Raw genomic sequence first — 21,237 nt, 5'->3', positions numbered from 1 at the left:
TTAGCCTTTGGATCTCATTGGTGGCTGCACACTTGGAAACTTGGGTTTCAGGGCACAGGATTGGCCTTGGGTTAGTCATAGCTTTCGCATGAGTTGTCCTTGAAAGGGCAGTTGCTGCGAGAGCCCTCTCAGCTCCACCCACCTCACAGGGTGTCTGTTGTGGAGAGAGAAGATATAGGAGATTGTAAGCCGCTCTAAGTCTCTGATTCAGAGAGAAGGGCGGGGTATAATTCTGCAGTTTTCTTCTTCTCCTTCTTTCCCCAGCTGCAACTTGCTTCCAACTCAGCCTTTTCCCAGAGAGAACCACCCTCCCTGTCTGTAGCTTGGCCTATTTATGTTTTTCTCCTAGGCCCCACCCTTCTAGGCTAGCTTTCCCTTCAAAACTGCTTTCACCCAATCAGAGGGACCGAAGGGGATCCTGGGAGATGCAGGCCCACTAGCAACTCCCTGCCCTATAGGCTACACTAGGCCTAAGAACAAGACAAGCTCCGAGAGTTGTTCCCAAAAGGAATACTGGCAACACCCCATGCATGCCAGGTAGTTTGTGTTCTTGATGTCCAGAAATCCTGCGGAACAGAATTTGCACCTGAAGGAGTCAAGTTTTTTTGCCCTCTTCGTTGGCGGGGCTGGAGTGTGTGTGTTCGCTCTTGGAGTAAGGTTTGGGGCGGCAGAACAGGAATTTTGCTCCAGTTTCTTAAGCTCTATACATGTGGTCCAGTTGTCTGGAGGAGGCTATGGTCACTGTAGGTTTGTTCCATGGATCCTTGGCAGTTTGAAGCATGATACGGGTCATGGGTAGGGAAATGGCCAAGGAGGTGTCAAGTTGGACTATGTCAAAAACAGTCTACAAAAAACCCCACTGTGATATACTGGCTAACAACATTTAGTAAAAAATTTTAAAGAGTCATATAAATCTTTTGTACACAGAATAAAGAAGTACAACTTTAAAATATTCGAAAGAAAAGTCCATCCAGTGAGCACCCAGGTATAGGCTCATTTCATCAAAAGTCTTCCTCAGAGTCTGTCAAAGCTGGTTGAGGTTGGACGATGGATAGGCCCAAAGTGTGAGCCATCCATTTAATCAGGTCACTCTAGGATTTTAGGTATTCTGATGGGGAAACAGGAAAACCATCTGCAACCTGTGTTGTCAGTGAGGGGTCAGTGTGAGAGGTTTAGTGTCCAAACTGTCCCTAGCAGAGTCTCTGCCGGATGTGTTGTTTGACTCATCAGTGTCAATAGCTTCTGATGGCTGAGAGATGCATCTACACCCAATACTTTTGGCCAGGGATGTGCAGACAAGGGCGTGGATGGTATAAGCACTGAGGTCCAAGCATTTTCCACCAGCATACCCTTGTGGATGGTGCAGTGCTTGTGGTGTCAGCTCATTGCTGCCAAGGGTCCATGATGTCACAGCAAATTGACATTGAGTGCCCAAGACCAGGGCACTTGCCCAGAGCCTCTTTCTAGAGCCCGTCAAAATTATTCTAACAACAGGCCTTCTTTGTAGTATGACATGTTTTACCTGCTTATCTCTGTTGTTGGTTTAGGTTCTCAGAAAATGGCACTCTGTTTGATCTAGTTAGATGGAAAATTGTTGTGGAATGTTTGAAAGAACTTACCCACATTTACCAAGGGCAGCTCAAATTCACTTTGAGAACATTGGTTTTTATAGAATTACTATTTTCAAAGATGGAAAAAAACAGATTTGTAAATCTTAAAGATAGCCCTAGGGCAACTGGGCTCATCATTCCTCCATAAAAATCTCATTCCGTCTGTATTTAAGATGAAATTGTCTGTCTGTGTCACCAACCACTTGGATATTTCAAGGAAGCAAAAGAAGGGTTAAGTTTACACTCTCAAAGCGTGTTTTCGTTGCTGAAGTTAGCACAAGTGGACTGCTGTCCAGGGTCCTGAATGAGAAAAAGCCATAGCCATACAACCTCTTTATGCAAAGGATTCCACTGCCAGTAAAACCATGCCTTTTTCAAGGACCTTCCTCAACACCTGACTGAGGGACAACTTCTCCCTTAGGTCACTAGAATCCCACATTTTATAAATGTTTTGGGTAGGGGAAAGTAAGCCATGCCAACTGTCTGCTTTATTTTGCTCACCTTGTATAGCAATTTTGCTGGTTTAGTCACAGATTGAGATAAGTCCCAAAGTAAAACATTCTTATCTAGAAAGTGCATGGAGATAGACACAATGTCCAGGAAGCATTTCACTTACATCAAACTGAGCCAGGACAGTTCCAGTGATGAGCCCTTCAGCTAGCTGAAACATTGATTCTCTCAGAGCATTATCATCTTGGTGGATACCATCTAGCGGGGACTTCTCGGGGATGTACTGGAAGTCAGGTTCACTCTCCAGTTTCTCTTCTACTACATCGTAAACAGCTGCAACGAACCATAATATAATTATTGAGAAAGGGCCTAATTCTAAACAAGTTTAGATTGCTGCAGCACTAAGGATTCTTCGTGACACAAATCAGTTATGCTTTCTGGAAAAAAAAATAAAGATTTTTCTTCAATTAAGAGATATTTGCAGTATTTATTTTAAAAACATTCTGCTTCTCGGCCACTGTTTATGGTGACAACGTATGGCATAAAAAGGTCAATAATGCAACCACTGAAGGCAAGGTTGAGGATGAATCGTCTACAGTAATCACTACTATTAAGTAACATGGATTTTCAACTGTGCTCTGTGTAAACGGAAACATTCTATATAAGATACACCCCCAAAGTAGTTGAGAAAGTGTTCTCTTGCTACAGATAATGTTATCTGTCCCTCCCCTGCTCTCCAGGGTCTCAAGCTGAGGTTTTTCACACCTATTTCCCTGGACCCTTTTAGTTGGAGATGCCGGGGATTGAACCTGGGACCTTCTGCTTCCCAAGCAGATGCTCTACCACTGAGCCACCGTCCCTCCCCTGCTCTCCAGGGTCTCAAGCTGAGGTTTTTCACAGCTATTTGCCTGGACCCTTTTAGTTGGAGATGCCGGGGATTGAACCTGGGACCTCCTGCTTCCCAAGCAGATGCTCTACCACTGAGCCACCATCCCTCCCCTGCTCTCCAGGGTCTCCAGCTGAGGTTTTTCACACCTATTTGCCTGGACCCTTTTAGTTGGAGATGCCGGGGATTGAACCTGGGACCTTCTGCTTCCCAAGCAGATGCTCTACCACTGAGCCACCGTCCCTAATGTTGACCTAATACTCCACAAATGCCAAGGGAGTAAGAACTAAGACCCTCACACTCACTACAAAAGGGAAGCCAGGCTTTTGTGGGATGATTTCACGCAGCTGAGGAATGCAAATCAAGGAGAAGAACTCATAGATAGTCCAGCAGTATGGACAATGCTATTTCCTCCTAAGCAAGGACACGTCACATATTTTTGTCTTGCTTTCGAGCTACCATGCAACAGAAATCTTTCTTGCAAATTGTTACCTTAAAGCAGTTACCCTATACTCATCATTAAACACATACTTAAATTTTACTGATAAACTTATGTATAAGCTTGTGTGTTGGAATAATGTCAGTGAACAACTATGTTTACTGAATATTTTGGTCTGCAAAGGCAACAGAGAGGTTGCAACATAAAGGAAAAAGAATCAGAACACTTGAAATTGCTACAATTTAATCAATGAGTAACAGTTTATCCATCCAATTATTTGTGTTGATTCATGTATTTTAAGTTTACCTTTTTCCCCCTACGTCACAATCACATAAAAGAAATTATTGTAAGCACATCTCTCTGAGTTGATGGCAGTATTAGTATAAATAAAAGACCCTGAAAGGTAGACTTTAATGGAAGCCATAATTTCTTTCTCCACACTTTTTGCAGTTTCATTTTTGTTTCAAGCATTGCTAGACAAATGTATTTGTATTCAGCAAACACGGTCTGGCATGTATGCATATAACACATGTTGTTTCCAGAAAGGAAATGCATATGGGGTCAATGGATCACAGCATTCATTCTAGTGAAAAACTAGATTTTTTTCCCCTGTCCATGATTAACCCCCCTTTTACCCCTGGATAACATAAAGCCAAACTCTTATGACGGCACGAAGGAGAGTGCTAGAGGAGGTCGACAAGCAGGGTGTTACTGTGCTCCAGTTGCAAACTACTGCTACGATCAGGCTTTCTGACAAGTTTCAGAGAAGAAATATATGATTACATTGGAATATCAAAGACTTCAGGTTTTCACGGCCGGTGACATCATTAGGGTTTGTAGAATCTTTCGGGCTCAAGTGCCGTGTTCTACTGGAGAAAGTTTTCCTTCCAGAGAACGAAACGTCTGGAAGGAAAACTTTCTCCAGTAGAACACGGCACTTGAGCCCGAAAGATTCTACAAACCCTAATTACATTGGGATAAATAATAAATTATTTGTTAGAATTACCAACTGACAAAACATAGGCCCTATTCACTCAAGCCTGCTGTTAACAAGTAAACAATGGATTTGCCTATGGATCTGCACTGGGACTGGTGATATTTGACTTATTTATAAATAATCTGGAGGGACGGTGGCTCAATGGCAGAGCATCTGCTTGGTAAGCAGAAGGTCCCAAGTTCAATCCCCGGCATCTCCAACTAAAAGGGTCCAGGCAAATAGGTGCGAAAAACCTCAGCTTGAGACCCTGGAGAGCAGGGGAGGGACAGTGGCTTAGTGGTAGAGCATCTGCTTGGTAAGCAGAAGGTCCCAGGTTCAATCCCCGGCATCTCCAACTAAAAGGGTCCAGGCAAATAGGTGTGAAAAACCTCAGCTTGAGACCCTGGAGAGCCGCTGCCAGTCTGAGTAGACAATACTGACTTTGATGGACCGAGGGTCTGATTCGGTATAAGGCAGCTTCATAGGTTCAATCTTGACTCAAAGCTCAACTGTGACATAGTATGTTTGAAAGATCACAACCTTATTCAGATGTTGAAACCTCTCCAAACTGGATGAATGGGCTATAAAAATTGTAAATTATATTTGCTGTAAATTGGGGTAAAATGACTTTAAAAATCCCAACTTTATATAGATGTTATCTCAGCTGGCTAGAATTGCCCAGGAAAGATCTTACCAGTATGGTGAAAAGTTCAACAAAAACATCAAGTCAGTGTGCAGCAGCAGCACAAGACACTGAAACCAGAACCAGCTTGGATTGCAATTATTTTATATAAAGCAATGGCGGCAGCTACAGTTTGAATACTGTGCATAATTCTGGCTTAGACAATCCCCTGTGCAAGCACCAGTCTTTTCCAACTCTGGGGTGACGTTGCTTTTACAACATTTTTCATGGCCGTCTTTTTTACAGGGTGGTTGGCCATTGCCTTCCGCAGTCATATACACTTTACCCCAGCAAGCTGGGGACTCATTTTACCGACTTCAGAAGGATGGAAGGCTGAGTCAACCATGAGCTCACTACATGAACCCAGCTTCCGCCAGGATCAAACTCAGGTCATGAGCAGAGCTTGGACTGCAGTACTGCAACTTTACCAGTCTGAGCCACAGGGCTCCAATTCTGGCTTACTCTTCTAAAAAAAACAAACACACACGCACGCACACACCACCAAATAGCTGGAAAAGGGCAACCAAAACAATGAAGAAGTTAGAGCACCTACATAAAACATGAGTCTTTAGTTTAGGAACAATTATGCAAGATGAGATCGATGTTCCATCTAATCTAGCACTGTCTTATACAGTAGTCAAGCAGATGTTCCCTAAAGGCTTACAAATAGGGCACAAGCCTCTCCCTACAGTTGTACTAGCATGCAGAAGTTTACTGCCTCACAATATAGAGGCTGTATCTAGTCACTGTAAGTAAGTAAGTAAAATTTTATTTGTATCCCGCCCTCCCCCGCCAAAGCAGGCTCAGGGTGGCTAACAACAAGAGAAATAACAATACATTAATAAAACATTACATTAATAAGCGTTAAATTAACCTTAAAACCACTTAATACATTAATTAAACAATTACTAATCTGATAACATTAAGTTAGATCTAACAGTTGATATTGGCGGCGGATGTTTCTTTGTTATGCACTTGTAGTTCAGCTGTTCATGAACGCCAATTTAAAGAGGGCGGTCTTGCAGGCCCTGCGGAACTGATCAAGGTTCCGCAGGGCCCGCACCTCCTCTGGGAGCTGGTTCCAAAGATATGGGGCCGCGGAAGAAAAGGCCCGTGTGCGGGTGTTCTGGAGTTTAATTTCTTTTGGCCCAGGGGTAGTCAATCTGTTTTTTCCCATCGACCTCAGTGCTCTCTGGGGCTCGTACGGGGAGAGACAGTCCCTCAGGTAGGTCGGTCCTCGGCCATATAGGGCTTTAAAGGTAATAACCAGCACTTTGTACTGGACCCGGTATACAATCGGCAGCCAGTGCAGTTCATGTAGTCCCGGCCGTATGTGTTCCCATCTTGGGAGACCAAGCAACAGCCTGGCCGCCGCGTTCTGCACTAGCTGTAGCTTCCGGGTCCGGCACAAAGGCAGCCCCATGTAGAGGGTGTTACAGTAGTCCAATCTTGAGGTGACTGTCGCATGGATCACCGTTGCTAGGTCCCGGCGCTCTAGGAAAGGGGCCAGCTGCCTCGCCCGCCTCAGATGGAAAAATGCTGACTTGGCAGTGGCTGTTATCTGGGCCTCCATTGATAGTGAAGGCTCCAGTAGAACACCCAAACTCTTTACCCGCTGCGCCGCCTTTAGCGGCGCACCATCAAAGGTCGGGAGAGATATTTCCCTCCCCAGGGCGCCACGGCCCACACAGAGAACCTCTGTCTTCGCTGGGTTCAACTTCAGCCCACTCAGTCTAAGCCACGTTGCAACAGCCTGTAAAGCTAGTAGCTGTTGGCAAACGTATTTTCTCGCACTGTTGAAACTTTTCAGGTCAAGTAAGAAAAGGAAAGTTGTTCATTTACCATATTTATTTCTTGAAGGTTTTAGGGTAGGGCAGTCACAGGAAGAAGCTCCTTCCTGGAGACAGTCAGTGCTGTTAACCTTTTCTGGGGTGGAGGTTGTATTTTTTTAGTGTGTGTGTGTGCGTGTCTTCACCTGGAAGTCATTTCGACATCTGGTGACTGACCCCTACTGGGGGCCTGGAGGATATTCAGAGAGGTGGCTAAATAAAGCTTGCCCCTGTTATTTCAAGGCAGGCTCCCATCCAAGTGCTTGCCAGAGTTCACCCTGCTGAGCTACCAAGATCTGATGAGATCAGGTTTAACTGGACTATCCAAGTCGGGGCAAAGTTGTTAACCTTTTCGACAACTCCAAGAGGAGGGGCTTAATCTCCCAGACCAGAAGTCGTGTAACTCCCAATAACTACATAAACTCCAACAGCCAATTATTAAATGAAACAACAAGAGAACAGAAGAAAAACAAACAAAAAAAAAACATGCTTCAAGATTCTCCCTCCGGGACCCTAACGGTAGGGAGGGCCAACTACCCTAACCCTAGGACTATTAAGAAAGGAGCTTCATGGCAAGTGAATAAACTTTTTAGTGGTTCAGCATGGGGCAGTCAACAACCGATGAGAGATACAATGTATATCTTTGTATATCTAAGGTGGGCTATTTCAAGTCTAATCTGCCAAAACTTGTAGGAGGACTGTACTTCAAATGAGGCATCAGTGGATGCACCTCTGTCAATGTAAGGTATGCACAGACTTATATGCAGCAGCCTGGAAGACCATCTCTAAGATAGGAAACATCCGGTATGAATCAGAGGCAGCCATTCCACTAATGCAATGAGCCATAACCCCCATATGGGTTTCCAAACCCCAGCTCTTCACAATCTCTTCACCTTTCCAGGGTTGACACCAAGTCCTGGAACCTATAGAAGACTGCCTGAAGGAGGTAAACAGACCTCCTCATGGGCTTAGTGTTCTCAATATTAACTCAAGGTCCTCTTGACATCCAAGCAACACCACTCCCTTTCCTGTGGATTTTTTTTGGGATTGGGGCAAAAGGAAGATAAAACAATCTCCTCAATTTGTGGAAGCAGGGGTTAACTTTATCCACACAGAGAGCACAAAACATGGAAGTTTCATAAGATGAAGTAATTTCCACCTAAAAGACAGTTTTGAACTTGAATTCATTCAACAAAGCTGACAGGATTTTAATTACTTGATCAGAATAGCTCATTGCCCCACCAGTCGGAATAAAGAGACAGACACAGGAAGCTGGGTAAACTAAAAGCCACTTTATTAAAATTCTGGCAGCAAAGGCAAGGCATGGTCAAGGCAAGGAGTCCTTTGGACACCTCCCTCGCCGCCAGTGGGCAAGCCACCCTGCCCCAGACCGAAGCCAATTCCCCATGGGGTGGCTCCCGTCTGGCTAGCACATTGCGCAGGTTACATTCCTCCCCACCATGACGTACAGCCTTGGGGGGGGACCCTGCAAGACCCCCCCCCAGCCCAAATAGAACTGCTGCATGGTGTTCATCGAGCCGCCAAATCCAATCCGCCAACCCTAAGAGACCAACCTCAACTACAACACCACCCTAGCCAATTCCACAATCCTCTGGACAGCAGTGCAGGGTAGGCGAAAAAACACTCCTTCCTACTGCCAATCAAGGAAGGGGCAAAAAATTCCTACCTGGCCCCCATCGCAACTGGGCAACCAGCAAAAGCCTGCACTATATCCAGGCCAGGAGGGTGGGCCGAACACGAGGCAAGACTGTAGAAAGAGGGGAAGTCAGCTGACTAGGTCTGGGCCCTCCCCGAAAGAGGAAACTGGCTGCTGTAGCAGCCAACTCCTCTGCTCTTTTCCTTCTGTCTGAGGCAAAGGCAGCTCACCCCGCTGCAGACTCCATCGGCTGCAGGTAAGGAGCTGAATTTCCCTAAACCGCTGCCAGCAAGCCTCCAGGCTGTCAGCTTTAGCATGTCTGGTTGAGGACAGAATATGGGTTCCTGAGAGGAAAGGTGCCTCAAATTCTGGAACCACATCTGATAAGGTCAGAATGGTGTTACTAGGACCACCTCTGCTTTGAAGGCCACTAACCTCTGGATCACCATCTGAAGTTGCACTGAAGAAAATGCAACCAGAAGCTGGTCCATTCATTGGAAGGATAGAGTATCTATTCCCACTACTACTACTACTACTACTACTACTACTACTACTACTACTACTACTACTATTTTATTTATATCCTGGCCTCCCCGCCGCACCAGGCTCAGGGCGGCTCACAAAATATGGCATAAATACAAGGTTACAATAATAAAACATTATGTCTTACAATATACAATTCACAATATCTGCTATCACATTAAAAACATTATAATTAAAACCATCAATTAATTAAATTCTAACATTTTCAGGAGCTATATTCTAGATGTTCTCTTGTAATTTATGATGACCGTATAATAGGCTAGGATCCACATTAAGAGGCCAGCTGAAAGAGAGTAGTCTTGCAGACGCTACGGAATTGAACAAGACTCCGCAGGGCCCGCACCTCATCTGGTAGTTGGTTCCACCAGTGTGGAGCTGCGATCGAAAAGGCCCTTTCTCTCGTAGTCTTCAATTTGGCCTCCTTTGGCCCAGGGATTGTCAAAAGATTTTGTGCACCTGATCTCAGTACTCTCTGGGGCACGTATGGGAAGAGACGGTCCCTAAGGTAGGCAGGTCCTCGGCCATATAGGGCTTTAAAGGTAATAACCAGCACTTTGTAACAAATCTGGTGTACAATTGGCAGCCAGTGCAGTTCGCGCAGCCTCGGCTGTATGTGCTCCCACTTCGGGAGCCCTAGTAACAGCCTGGCCACTGCATTTTGCACTACCTGCAATTTCCGGGTTCGGCACAAGGGCAGCCCCATGTAGAGGGCATTACAGTAATCCAATCTCGAGGTGACCGTTGCATGGATCACTGTTGCCAAGTCATCACGCTCTAGGAAGGGAGCCAGCTGCCTCGCCCGCCTAAGGTGAAAAAAAGTGGATTTAGCAGTGGCTGCTATCTGGGCCTCCATTAACAAGGAAGGCTCCAGTAGCACTCCCAAGCTCTTGACCTTGCGTGCCGCTTTCAATGGCGCACCGTCAAAAACTGGAAGGGGAATTTCCCTTGCCAGACTGCCTCGACTCAGGCAAAGGACCTCTGTCTTTGCTGGATTCAACTTCAACCTACTCAGCCTGAGCCAACCTGCCACGGCTTACAGAGCCAGGTCCAAATTTTTTGGGGCGCAGTCAGGCCGGCTGTCCATTAGTAGATAGAGCTGGGTGTCATCAGCATATTGATGACACACAAGCCCGTACCTCCGGGCAATCTGGGCAAGGGGGTGCATGTAGATGTTAAACAACTTTGGAGAGAGCACTGCCCCCTGTGGCACCCCACAATCTAGCGAGTCCCTCTGGGACAGTTCTCCTCCAATCGCCACCCTTTGTCCCCGACCATCAAGGAAAGAGGAAAGCCATTGCAAGGCCAACCCCCAAATCCCTGCGTCGGCAAGGCCGCGGATCAGCAACTGATGGTCGACCATACCGAACGCAGCCGATAGATCCAACAACATCAGTACTGCCACGCCACCTCAATCTAGATGCCTCTGGAGGTCATCCACCAGGGCGACCAGGACTGTCTCCGTCCCATGACCTGGGCGAAAGCCGGACTGCTGAGGATTTAAGACGGAAGCGTAATCTAGAAAACTCTGCAACTGTAGCGTTACTGCTCTCTCAATGATTTTACCCAAAAATGGTAAATTTGAGACCAGTCGATAATGTACCAATTTGGCTGGATCTGATGTCACCTTTTTCAAGAGAGGGCAGACCACAGCCTCTTTAAGAGGTGCTGGAAAATGCCCCTCTGAGAGGGATCTATTTACGATGTCCCATAAAGGTCATCTAAGTTCACTCTGGCAAGATTTAATTAGCCAGGAGGGACATGAGTCCAAATTGCAAGATGTTGGGCGTACAGTAGAGAGGATTACGTCAACTTCCTCCAAGCTAAGAGTGTCAAAGTGATCCAGAACTGAACCAGAAGACAGGCACAGAGCCTCGAGTTCTTGTACTGTATCCAATGTGGCGGGAAGGTCGTGGCGGAGCGACACGATTTTATCTGCAAAAAAACCACAGCCTCTTTAAGAGGTGCTGGAAAATGCCCCTCTGAGAGGGATCTATTTACAATGTCCCATAAAGGACATCTAAGTTCCCTCTGGCAAGATTTAATTAGCCAGGAGGGACATGAGTCCAAATCGCAAGATGTTGGGCGTACAGTAGAGAGGATTCCGTCAACTTCCTCCAAGCTAAGTGTGTCAAAGTGATCCAGAACTGAAGCAGAAGACAGGCACAGAGCCTCGAGTTCTTGTACTGTATCCAATGTGGCGGGAAGGTCGTGGCAGAGCGACACGATTTTATCTGCAAAAAATTTCGCAAAAGCCTCACAGCCAATCTCCAATTCCCTAACATTTGGCCTGCCTTAAGACAGTGTTGTAAGATTCCGAATTATCCTAAACAATTGTGCTGGGCGCGAATTTGAAGACTCAATCTTGGCTGCAGAGTAGTTCTTCTTTATGGCTTTGACTGCCATCTCATAGGACCTCATAAACTCTCTATAAGATGTTATAGTCGCTTTGTCTCAAGTACGCCACCATTGCCTCTCTAACCGTCTGAGCCCTTGTTTCAGCTGTCGCAGCTCCGGGGTATGCCACGGAGCCAGCTTAACACGAGGACGCAGAGGGCATTGAGGTGCAATCTCCTTGATGGCCCTGGATAGTCGGCCACGCCAAGACTCAACCAGATCATCAAAGGAATCGCCAGGGATCCCGCGGAGCCATTTGGAACCGCTCAGGTCCATCAGACTCTGCGGGCGAGCCAAAATAGGCTCTCCGCCCAAACAGGCTTGGGGTGGAGCATCCACACAAGCTTTGAGGGCAAAGTGGTCCGACCATGGCACCGCCTGTGCAGTAATACCGTCCACCAAAACCCCGGCCACAAAGACCAAATCTAACATGTGCCCTGTCTGGTGAGTGGGTGTTGTAACAAATTGGGAGAGTCCCAGTGTCGCCATGGATGACACTAGGTCCATCACCTGACTGGAGGTCGCATCATCGGCATGGACACTGAAATCACCCAGGATCAAAAGCCTTGGGTACTCCAATGCCCAGTCTGTTATGGCCTCCATCAGGGATAGTAAGGCGCTGGCCGGTACTTGAGGACATTTGGTCCTTGAGGAAAAAACTGGGGCTCTGATGACTATTTGACAGTGTGAAAAGATTCATGTGCACCTTTCTGAATCTCTGATAAACAGAAGGAAAGATCTTAGTGTTTAGCTTCTACTCTGTCTGGTCCTGTTTCGCTTTCCCTGACTTGAGAACTCGTGCCATACTGTTAGAAGATCCAACCACATTGACTACTTTGAAGCTAAACAATTTCCTGTCCAGTTTAATATCTGAGTCACTTCCAAATTCTGGGACTTTGGTTTGGTGCCTTCTTGGTGGCTGAAGTATGCATTCCCTATCATATTGTCACATGCTTTCCTACCAACAAGTCTTGTAAGATAAGAAGGCCAAAATAAGTCTTCCTGAGCTCCAGGAGACTGATGCTCCCTTTGGCTTGTGCCTGTAAGACTCCCCAGTGAATGAGCCCCTCATCCCCGAAGACTGTACTTCTGCACTGCTTAAGGTTCTGAGTGCTTTCCTTAGGGGAGATCCCTATTGAAGTCTGTCCTGGGATGTTGGCCACCCAAGATCCTGTAAAAGTTTTTTTGAAAAGGAACGGGCCGCCTATGATGCTGAGCTATCTTGTTTTGGAAAGGCAACAAGGCATGCTGTAAGGGATGGGGCTGAAATCTTGCACAGAGAACCACATCCTAGCAGGACATCAGCATGCCCAGGAGACTTGCCTGGGACAGAATGTTCTCTTGGGACTTCTGTCTCATCTCTTGAACCAGCTCCCAGATCTTGAAATGTTGTTCCTGGGCATGTCCAAAGAATACTCAAATACTATGTCCAAAGAATACTCAACCCCCCCAAGGTGGAGAATAAGTTGAGAGGGGCCAGATAGCTTTTCTCCCTGTTGATTGCAAACTTGTAAATCTGAAGGCAGGCAACAGTCTGCTCCACATCACCTAGCCCCTGGTGAAAGGAGGGGGACCTGATGAGAGTAGTGTAAGTGTGCGGACTCTTATCTGGGAGAACCGGGTTTGATTCCTCACTCCTCCACTTGCACCTGCTGGAATGGCCTTGGGTCAGCCATAGGTCTGGCAGAGGTTGTCCTTGAAAGGGCAGCTGCTGGGAGAGCCCTCTCCAGCCCCACCCACCTCACAGGGTGTCTGTTGTGGGGGAGGAAGGTAAAGGAGATTGTGAGCCGCTCTGAGACTCTTCGGAGTGGAGGGCGGGATATAAATCCAATATCTTCTTCTTTATCTTCTAGTGTCCAGATACAGAAAGACTGTCAATCCCTGGGTCTGTAAAAGGGCCACCAAGGAAATGTTCTGCAAAAACCTATCCTCCATCCCAAATGAGAGCCTGGTACTGAAACGAAGCCCTGTTAAAGCAAAGCAAAAAAATCTCTGGGCCTGAATAATTGGAATGTGCCAGTATGCTTCCACCAGACTGACTGAAGTAAATAAGTTCCATTTGTCAACTGAAACCATTATCAACCTGAAGGTCCCCATTCTGAGCTTTTTAATTTGTCCATTCAGCCATATCTCCATGTTCCTTCGGGACCAGAAATAAAATACAATAGAACCCTAATGTCCTTTGGGACCTATTCTATTGCTCCTTACTTTTCAGAGGTAGTCTATGGCTGAGAGAAAACAATGGTGCTTGGTTGGACAGTAATACCCAGGAACCTTCACAAATTAAATCAGGGGTAAGAAGCACCGGGAGGCAATATCTAAAACCCACTGGTGATGAATGGATTGATGCCAGACGTGCATAAAGCACAACAGATGGCTTCTAATGCCCTGAGAAGTCACAAAGGGGTTGGCATCATGCTAAGTTTTCCTCCTTGTGTAGAATGGAATGCTTGCTGGAGCTTACAAAAGACTTGGATTGCTGCCATTCACCCCTACCTCCAAAATATCTGACATGAGCATTGGGTTTAGCATTGTGAAAGAACTGAAACTTTTTTTAGTCTTGCCTTCCTTCCTGAGAATCAGCAATGCTATCTTTCTGTCCTTGTCTCCCCCCAAGTGTTTATTTGTCTATAGTATCCTTGAAAAGGTTGACCCCTTTGAATGTAACACCAGCTAACCAGGCTAAACAGGTGGGGTCCACTTTCAGCTACTAAGCCAGGTATTATAGTGGGCTTTGATGCTAGAAGCCATTGTCCTGCCAAAAGTTTGATGTTCTTGTTGGCATAAAAGGTCCAGATATAGATCACTCTGGCAAACAGCACTCACTGTGGAAACCTGATGGGCCACAGAAGAAACCTCAGAGTTCTTATGTATGACCAAGTCAATCCTTTTGTTGCAAATATCACTGGAAACTCTGTCTGCCTCAGCAGGAATAACAGTGTTAAAAGTCTGGTTAGTCACAGGAGCACTGAAATCTGGGAGCATGAAATGGTCATCCACTTCTGAAACCAGAGAACAGGAATGGGAAATAATCTGGTGGTTGGATTTGGGTCTTGCGGGAGCCTCATATTTGGTCTCGACAACCTTGCTGACAACTAATGGGAAAGGAAGACCTTGAGAAAAAGTCTCTGCGTGAGGAAAGGCCATAGGTGATTCAGTAGGTCTACTTAGATTTGATTCTTCTTCTTGCTGAACTTCAGAGTCCTTCTTCCTGCAGAAAGAGCTATGTTTGCATGGCTGTCACCAGAGGTTTCTCTTCCTCAGAGAGCTCCCCCTTCCTCCACTGATGAGGAATTGGACTTCAGAATCAGGATCCAGTGAGAGACCATGTTCTCTAGATCCTGCAGAAGAGAGAGACCTGTGCTCACACAAATCCCTAGGGCCTGGGACTGGACATGTTTCTCCTCTTTACACCCCTTGGCAGACCTGGGATCAAAATGGGACCAGCTTCTGCCTCTAAATGCACATTTGCATTTAGGCTCTCTTAACTGGATGCCCACCAGCACTGTACTAGTGGAGGTGTATCTCTCTCTCTATCCAGGCAAGAAGATTAGAATGAGCATTCTTGCCTGATAAACTGGACACTGCCAACTCCCGTTTTTCCTGTCTAGAGGAGAAGAGACTCTGTTATCTGGAAGGAGAAGGGAAGGGGCTAAACTGGGAAGGAGAAGGCCCTCTTTTGTCCAAGCCCTGATGTGCACCAACATCAGCCAGCCCATCATGTTCCACCATTTTGACTCTCTTTCCTACCTCGGCCCTAATGGGAGGGGGGAATTGGCCCTCTCTGTCTGTTGCTGGTCTATAGTCCCTACTTACCTGTTCTGGATGGTTATGATAAGAGGTATGTTCTGCCACAGGCTCCTAGAAATACAGGGCAATGCAATGGGAATTGATGAAACCCTGAAGCCTGTCCGTATGTCCCTAATTTCAGTGGAACAAGCACAATCTTGTTGTGCCTCTTTGTGGTCAGGTGGCAAGTTGGGCTGGGTGCCTCAGCTGCAACCACCAGTGCTCCTTTGCTGCATCTGGAATGACAGGAGAAGGTCCTGGAAACAGAACCCTGGAGGTAGGGAGGACCTGCCTCTAAGGAAGGACAGGTTTCTTACCTGTAACTGGTGATCTTCGAGTGGTCATCTGTGCAATCACACATATGGGTAATCCGCAGGATAGGCCCTGACCTCGGAGAGTTCAAAGCAATCTTGATCGTAGATCTGGCGCGCCTCCCACTCGTCCTGGGGAGGAGGCACCTACTGCGCATGCCTGGACGAGAGGGAGGTGCTTAGCCACTCAGTTTCTTCCCGCCGCTGGACAGGTGGAAACAAATGTGCTAGATGAGCGTCCAGCAGCGGGGAAGGCTGGGTGGGTCTGTGTGATTGCACAGATGACCACTCGAAGATCACCAGTTACAGGTAAGAAACCTGTCCATCTTCTTCGTGGTCTCTGTGCATTCACACATATGGGTGATTAGCGAGCTATTCTTTCGGAGGTGGGTGCTGGATCTGTAAGAATATGTATGGTTAGGACAAAAAAACGTAATGAGGATAGTACTCACAGTAGTTAATCGAAGATGGAGCGCAGCACTGCTTGTCCGAAGGAGGCATCACGCCGGGCACGGACGTCAAGAGCGTAGTGCGAGGCGAAGGTAGATGTAGAGGACCAGACGGCGGCGGCGCAGATGTCCTCTATAGGGATGCCTTTCATGAAGGCCGACGAGGTAGCGACGGCTCTGGTCGAGTGAGCTCGTATGTGTTGAGGGACTGGCTGTTTCGCCAGTTGGTAGCAGAGTTCAATGGCGGCAACAAGCCACTTGGAAAGTCTCTGAGTAGATATTTTGCTGCCCTTATTGTGGGCGGCGTAGGTGACAAAGAGTCTTGGGTCCTTACGGAACTGTCGGGTCCTGTCTATGTAGAAAGCTAGGGCCCTTCGTGCGTCCAAGTTGTGGAGCGCCCTTTGTCCTGCATCCGCGGGGTGCTGGAAGAAGGCTGGTATGGTTGATTGTCTTCCCAGGTGAAAGGGAGATACGACCTTTGGCAGGAAGGTCGGGTCGGAGTACCACTGTGCTGTTATGAAAGATCGTGTATGGTGGGTCCGCCCTGAGTGCACAGATGTCGCTGGCCCTCTTACCTGTGGTGAGGGCCGTGAGTAACGCTGTTTTCCATGATAGCAGGTGTAGTGGAATAGAAGCCATGGGCTCAAAGGGTGGCTTCATGAGCTGGCTTAGGACGAGAGAAAGACTCCAGGTAGGAAGGATTTGTTTGATTGGTGGGTGTAGGCGAATGATGCCCTTGAGGAAGGCTTTGGTAGCATGGTGAGAAAAAACTGTTGTGTCCCCGATGCGGGGGTGGAAGGCAGAGATGGCTGCCAGGTGTACCTTTAGCGAAGAGTATGAGAGTCCCGCCCTAGAGAGTGTTAGGGTGTAAGCTAGCACCTGGGGTATGGTGGCGCAGCCAGGGTCGAAGTTGTGTTGGGAGGCATAGTGGGAGAAGCGTTTCCACTTAAGCAGATAGGATTTTCTAGTGGATGGCTTTCTGGAGTTCACTAAGACCTGGCGGACATCAGGGGGAAACTCTAGGAACTGATCCTCCACGCTGTCAGTTTGAAGGATGCCGGGTTGTGATGAAGGACCCTGCCGTCCTGTTGGGAGAGGAGGTCCTGTGCTTGAGGAAGTTGGAGGAATGTATTGTTGGACAGAAGCAGCAAGGTTGTAAACCATGGTTGGCGCGGCCACCACGGGGTTATTAGGATGCAATCCGTGCGGTCCATTTGAATCTTCTGTAGGACTCTGGTGATGAGTGGAACGGGGGGAAAGAGGTAGTGGAGTGCCCCCTTCCAAGTTTGGAGGAAAGCGTCCCCCTTGGAGAGTTGGGATGGAGGGCCTCTCATGTAGAAGTGGGTGCATTGGGCATTTGACGGTGAAGCAAATACATCTATTTTCGGGGTTCCGAAGATGCTGAAGATCTGTCGGATGTAGCGGCTGTTGATGGACCACTCGTGGTTGTTGGTCGAGCGGCGGCTCAGAGCATCTGCCTGGGTGTTTTCGGCCCCTGGTAGGTGAACAGCCGTGAGGAAGATGCCCTGGCTTATGCTCCAATGCCACAACGCCAAAGCCCTCTTGCAGAGTCTGATGGAGGCGGTGCCTCCCTGCCTGTTGATGTAGAAGACCGTGGCGATGTTGTCGGAGGTGACCTGGACATGTCGGTGCCTCAGCGATGGGAGGAAGGAGCGTAGAGCCTTGTGCACTGCGAGGAGCTCTAGGCAGTTTATGTGGAGAGAGCGTTCGTAGTCTGACCATTGGCCCTGCACCGTGAGGGTTCCCAAGTGGGCTCCCCATCCCCACTTGGAGGCATCTGTGGTGACAATCACCGAGGGGGGTATCTGTTTGAATGGCATGCCCCTGTGGAGGTGATGTTCCATTGTCCACCATTTGAGGGATGTCACGATGTGTAGCGGAAGGGTGAGTAGTGTGGACTGGTGCTGTGTGTGAGGACGGAAGGTCCTGACGAACCACATTTGCAGGGGTCGCATGTGCAGCTTTGCGAAACGTAGAACTGCGGTGGTTGCTGCCATGAGGCCTAGCATTCTCTGAAATGTGAGAGCTGTTTGGGAGCGCTGGGTGATGATGGTGTTGGCCAGAGACTGTATGCTGCGTACTCTGTCCTGAGGTAGGGAAGCTGTTTGAGAGACTGTGGAGATGTCCGCTCCTATGAACTGGATTCTCTGGGTGGGAACCAGTTTGGACTTTGATAGGTTGACTTGGAGGCCTAGGGTGGCCAGGAGAGAGAGGGTAGTGGAGACGTCCAGTTGCAATTGTTCCCTTGAATGGGCGACGATCAGCCAGTCGTCTATGTACGGGTAAATCGATATCTGTTGCTGACGTAGTGTGGCGGCTACCACTGCCATACACTTGGTGAAGACCCTTGGGGCTGTGGAGAGGCCGAATGGGAGGGAGCAGAACTGGAAGTGCTGTTCCCCGATGGCGAACCTGAGAAACCTTCTGTGGTGATGATTGATTGTAATGTGGAAATAGGCATCCTGGAGGTCTATGGACGCCATCCATGATTGTTCTGGGATGAGCGGAAGAATTGCCTGGAGTGTGATCATACGGAATTTTTTGTAGGTTATGTGCAGGTTGAGTTTGCGGAGGTCGAGGATGGGGCGGAGTCCTCCGTCCTTTTTCGGCACCAGGAAGTAGCGGGAGTAGAATCCGGTGCGATGGTATTGAGGTGGAACTGGTTCTATCGCGCCCTTGTCCAGCAAAGATGCGATTTCCGCCTGCAGAGGTGTGGACGGAGGTGTGGTGAGGAATCTGTGGTGTTTCGGGGTGGATGTAAACTCTATTAGGTAGCCCCTTTGTATGACGGCGAGGACCCAGGAGTCCGATGTTATGGCCCTCCAGGCAGGGTAAAATGGTTGCAGTCGGGTGTGTGTGTGAGGGTTTGGCTGATGGGGGGAAACTGGACGACTCGGGGCAGGATGGTCAAAGAGACGGCTTGGAGGTAGCTGCAGGTTTCTTAGTTGTTTGAGGGCGTGACCTGTGCTGGAAGGAGGGTTTGGGCTGTGGTTTACGTCTCCATGGTTCCTGCTGTCTTGGAGACCTGGTTCCTTTGTAGTGGCTGGGTCTCCAACTCCTCTGCCGATTGAATTGGGCTTGGTGTTGCGAGACTCCCAGTCGTTTTGCCCTCTTCCTGCCATCGTCTACTGATGTGAGGATGTCATCTGTAGTTGTGCTGAATAAACCAAGGCCATCGAAAGGTAGATCCTCAACCTTGTACTTGATGTCAGGTTGGAGGGATGAGGATCTAAGCCACGCGTGTCTGCGTAGGGCTATGGCTGAGGCCAAGGTTTTGGAGGAACACTGTGCAGCGTGACGAGCTGTATTGATCTGCTGCTTGCTCACTCTGGCCAGCTCCTGCAGGGCGTTGGTCGCTGCTTTCTGGGATGTCTCAGGCAGCGAGGGGATTAACGTGCTGAGGAAGGTGGTCAAGTTATAGGCGTATGCCGAGAAGCACGCCATGTAATTGTGTATCTTAGTCGTGGCCGTGGTGAGGGAGTATATCTTCCTCCCGATAGTGTCGAGCTTCTTGCCTTCTCGTTCTGGGGGCACTGGGTGTCTCGTTTGCTTCGACTTCGTGGAGGAGTGGACGATGATCGAGTTCGGAGCCGGGTGGGTGAATAGAAACTTAGAGTCTGGTGCGTGTATTTTGTAAAGGGCTTCAACCCTCTTGGATGTTGGTGGTACCGATGCCGGCTTGTCCCATGCTTCCTTGAGCGTTTCAAGGAGGACGGGGAGCATGGGGAGGGAGGAGCTGGACGGAAGGTCCGCATGCACGAGGTCGAATACGACGTCCGAGACTCTGGGCGCGTCTGTGTTGAGTTTGAGGTTTAGTGAATTTGCCATATTCGAAACGAGGTCGAGGTATGACTTTGGGCCCTCTGACGGTGATAGGTCTGCTGGTTTGGCTATATCGGAGTCCGGAGATTGTAGGTCCGAACCCGAAGAGTGGTCGGAGTCGGAGAGTTCCGCCTCGGAATCGTCATCGGTTCCTTGGTGCGGTTCAGGCTGGGGTTGAAGTGCTGGCTGTTTGTTGGGAGCCAGTTGTACGGGTTCGAATGGTGAAGGACGTTTCGGTTCGGTGGTGGGACGCACGGGGTCATCACGGAGCCGAAGAGGTCTCTCTAAATCAGGGTGGTGTCTGCGCGGAGAGATGTCACGGTATCGACTCCGGTCAAGTCTGTCGATGCGGTCTCGGTACCGAGGAGATTCGTGATAGCTGCGGTAGTGGCGGTCCCTCGGGTCCGCGTGGTAGGCGTCGGAGGAGGGCGATCGTCGGTATCTTCTTCGGTCCCGTGGAGACGGGGACCTGGACGGGGAGTAGTAGTAGTATCTCCCCCTGCGGTGGCTGTGGGACCGTCGGCGGCTGCGGGACCTTGGTCTGGTTGGGATGACTCTCGGGGTCGAGGGTTCTCTGGTCAGAGAATGGGCATCCAGCGGTTGCGAGAGGTCTACAAATTGACGGGGGTCGAGAGGGCGGTGGCTCCTAGCGGAGATAGGAGAGTGGGTCTCCAGTATCTGATCCGGTGGAGAGTTCGGAATCGACGGTGACCTGGATGAGATGCGCACGATTTCTAGTGGTGTAATCGGCGGTGTTGTTGTCGACTCCGATGCCGGAGTTTTCGGGATCGAGCCGGAGCCGCTTGCGGTCGGGTTCGATGCCTTCGGTTTGGTTGTGGTCGAGCCCGTGGTCGGGTTCGAACTCGAGTGTTGTCCGGTTTGCTCTGAGGGTCGGTGTCCGGTCTTAGACTTCTTTGAGCTGGCACTGCCCGTCGGGTCCGCGTGGGCGGAATCGGATCGGTGGCGCTTTTTAGAGTCATCCGACTTCTTGGTGTGCTTGCCGGACTTAGGCTTGCAGGGACCTTGAGCCACGGAAGCTGCCGACTGCGTCTCTCCCGCGAGAAGTGGGGAAGATGGCGCGAGTTGTTGTTGTCCGCCATGCGGCATGGTCGGCCGGAGGGAGGTTTCCATAAGATGGCTCCTGAGCCTCGCGGCGCGATTCTTGCGGGCCTGTTTGCCAAATTGGCTGCAGTGTACGCAGGAGTCCGTGCGATGGGCCTCTCCGAGACAAAATAGGCAGAGAGAGTGACCGTCGGACGAAGGGATTTTGGAGGAGCAGCGGGTGCAGCGTTTGAAAGTTATTTTGTCCCTTCCTTCCATCCGCCCGGGGGGGGGGGGGGAGGGAGAAAGTCCGGAAAACTAGAAAGAGAGGTTTTTTT

General features: G+C 48.8%; 1 protein-coding gene across 1 annotated transcript in view; it reads right to left on the bottom strand.

Moving 5' to 3' along the window:
* The window catches only part of PTPN4 (protein tyrosine phosphatase non-receptor type 4), a 228,114-nt gene that overhangs the window by 29,001 nt on the left and 177,876 nt on the right, over positions 1-21,237 (bottom strand). The window contains exon 19 of the mRNA XM_060262449.1: positions 2,227-2,393. Coding sequence (XP_060118432.1) covers positions 2,227-2,393 — 167 coding nt within the window. The remainder of the gene's footprint in view (positions 1-2,226; positions 2,394-21,237) is intronic.

Source organism: Heteronotia binoei, chromosome 21 (genome assembly GCF_032191835.1).
Source record: "Heteronotia binoei isolate CCM8104 ecotype False Entrance Well chromosome 21, APGP_CSIRO_Hbin_v1, whole genome shotgun sequence".
NCBI classification, from domain to species: domain Eukaryota; kingdom Metazoa; phylum Chordata; class Lepidosauria; order Squamata; family Gekkonidae; genus Heteronotia; species Heteronotia binoei.
Note: the sequence above shows the minus strand (reverse complement) of the source record. Positions and strands in the feature narration are given on the sequence as shown.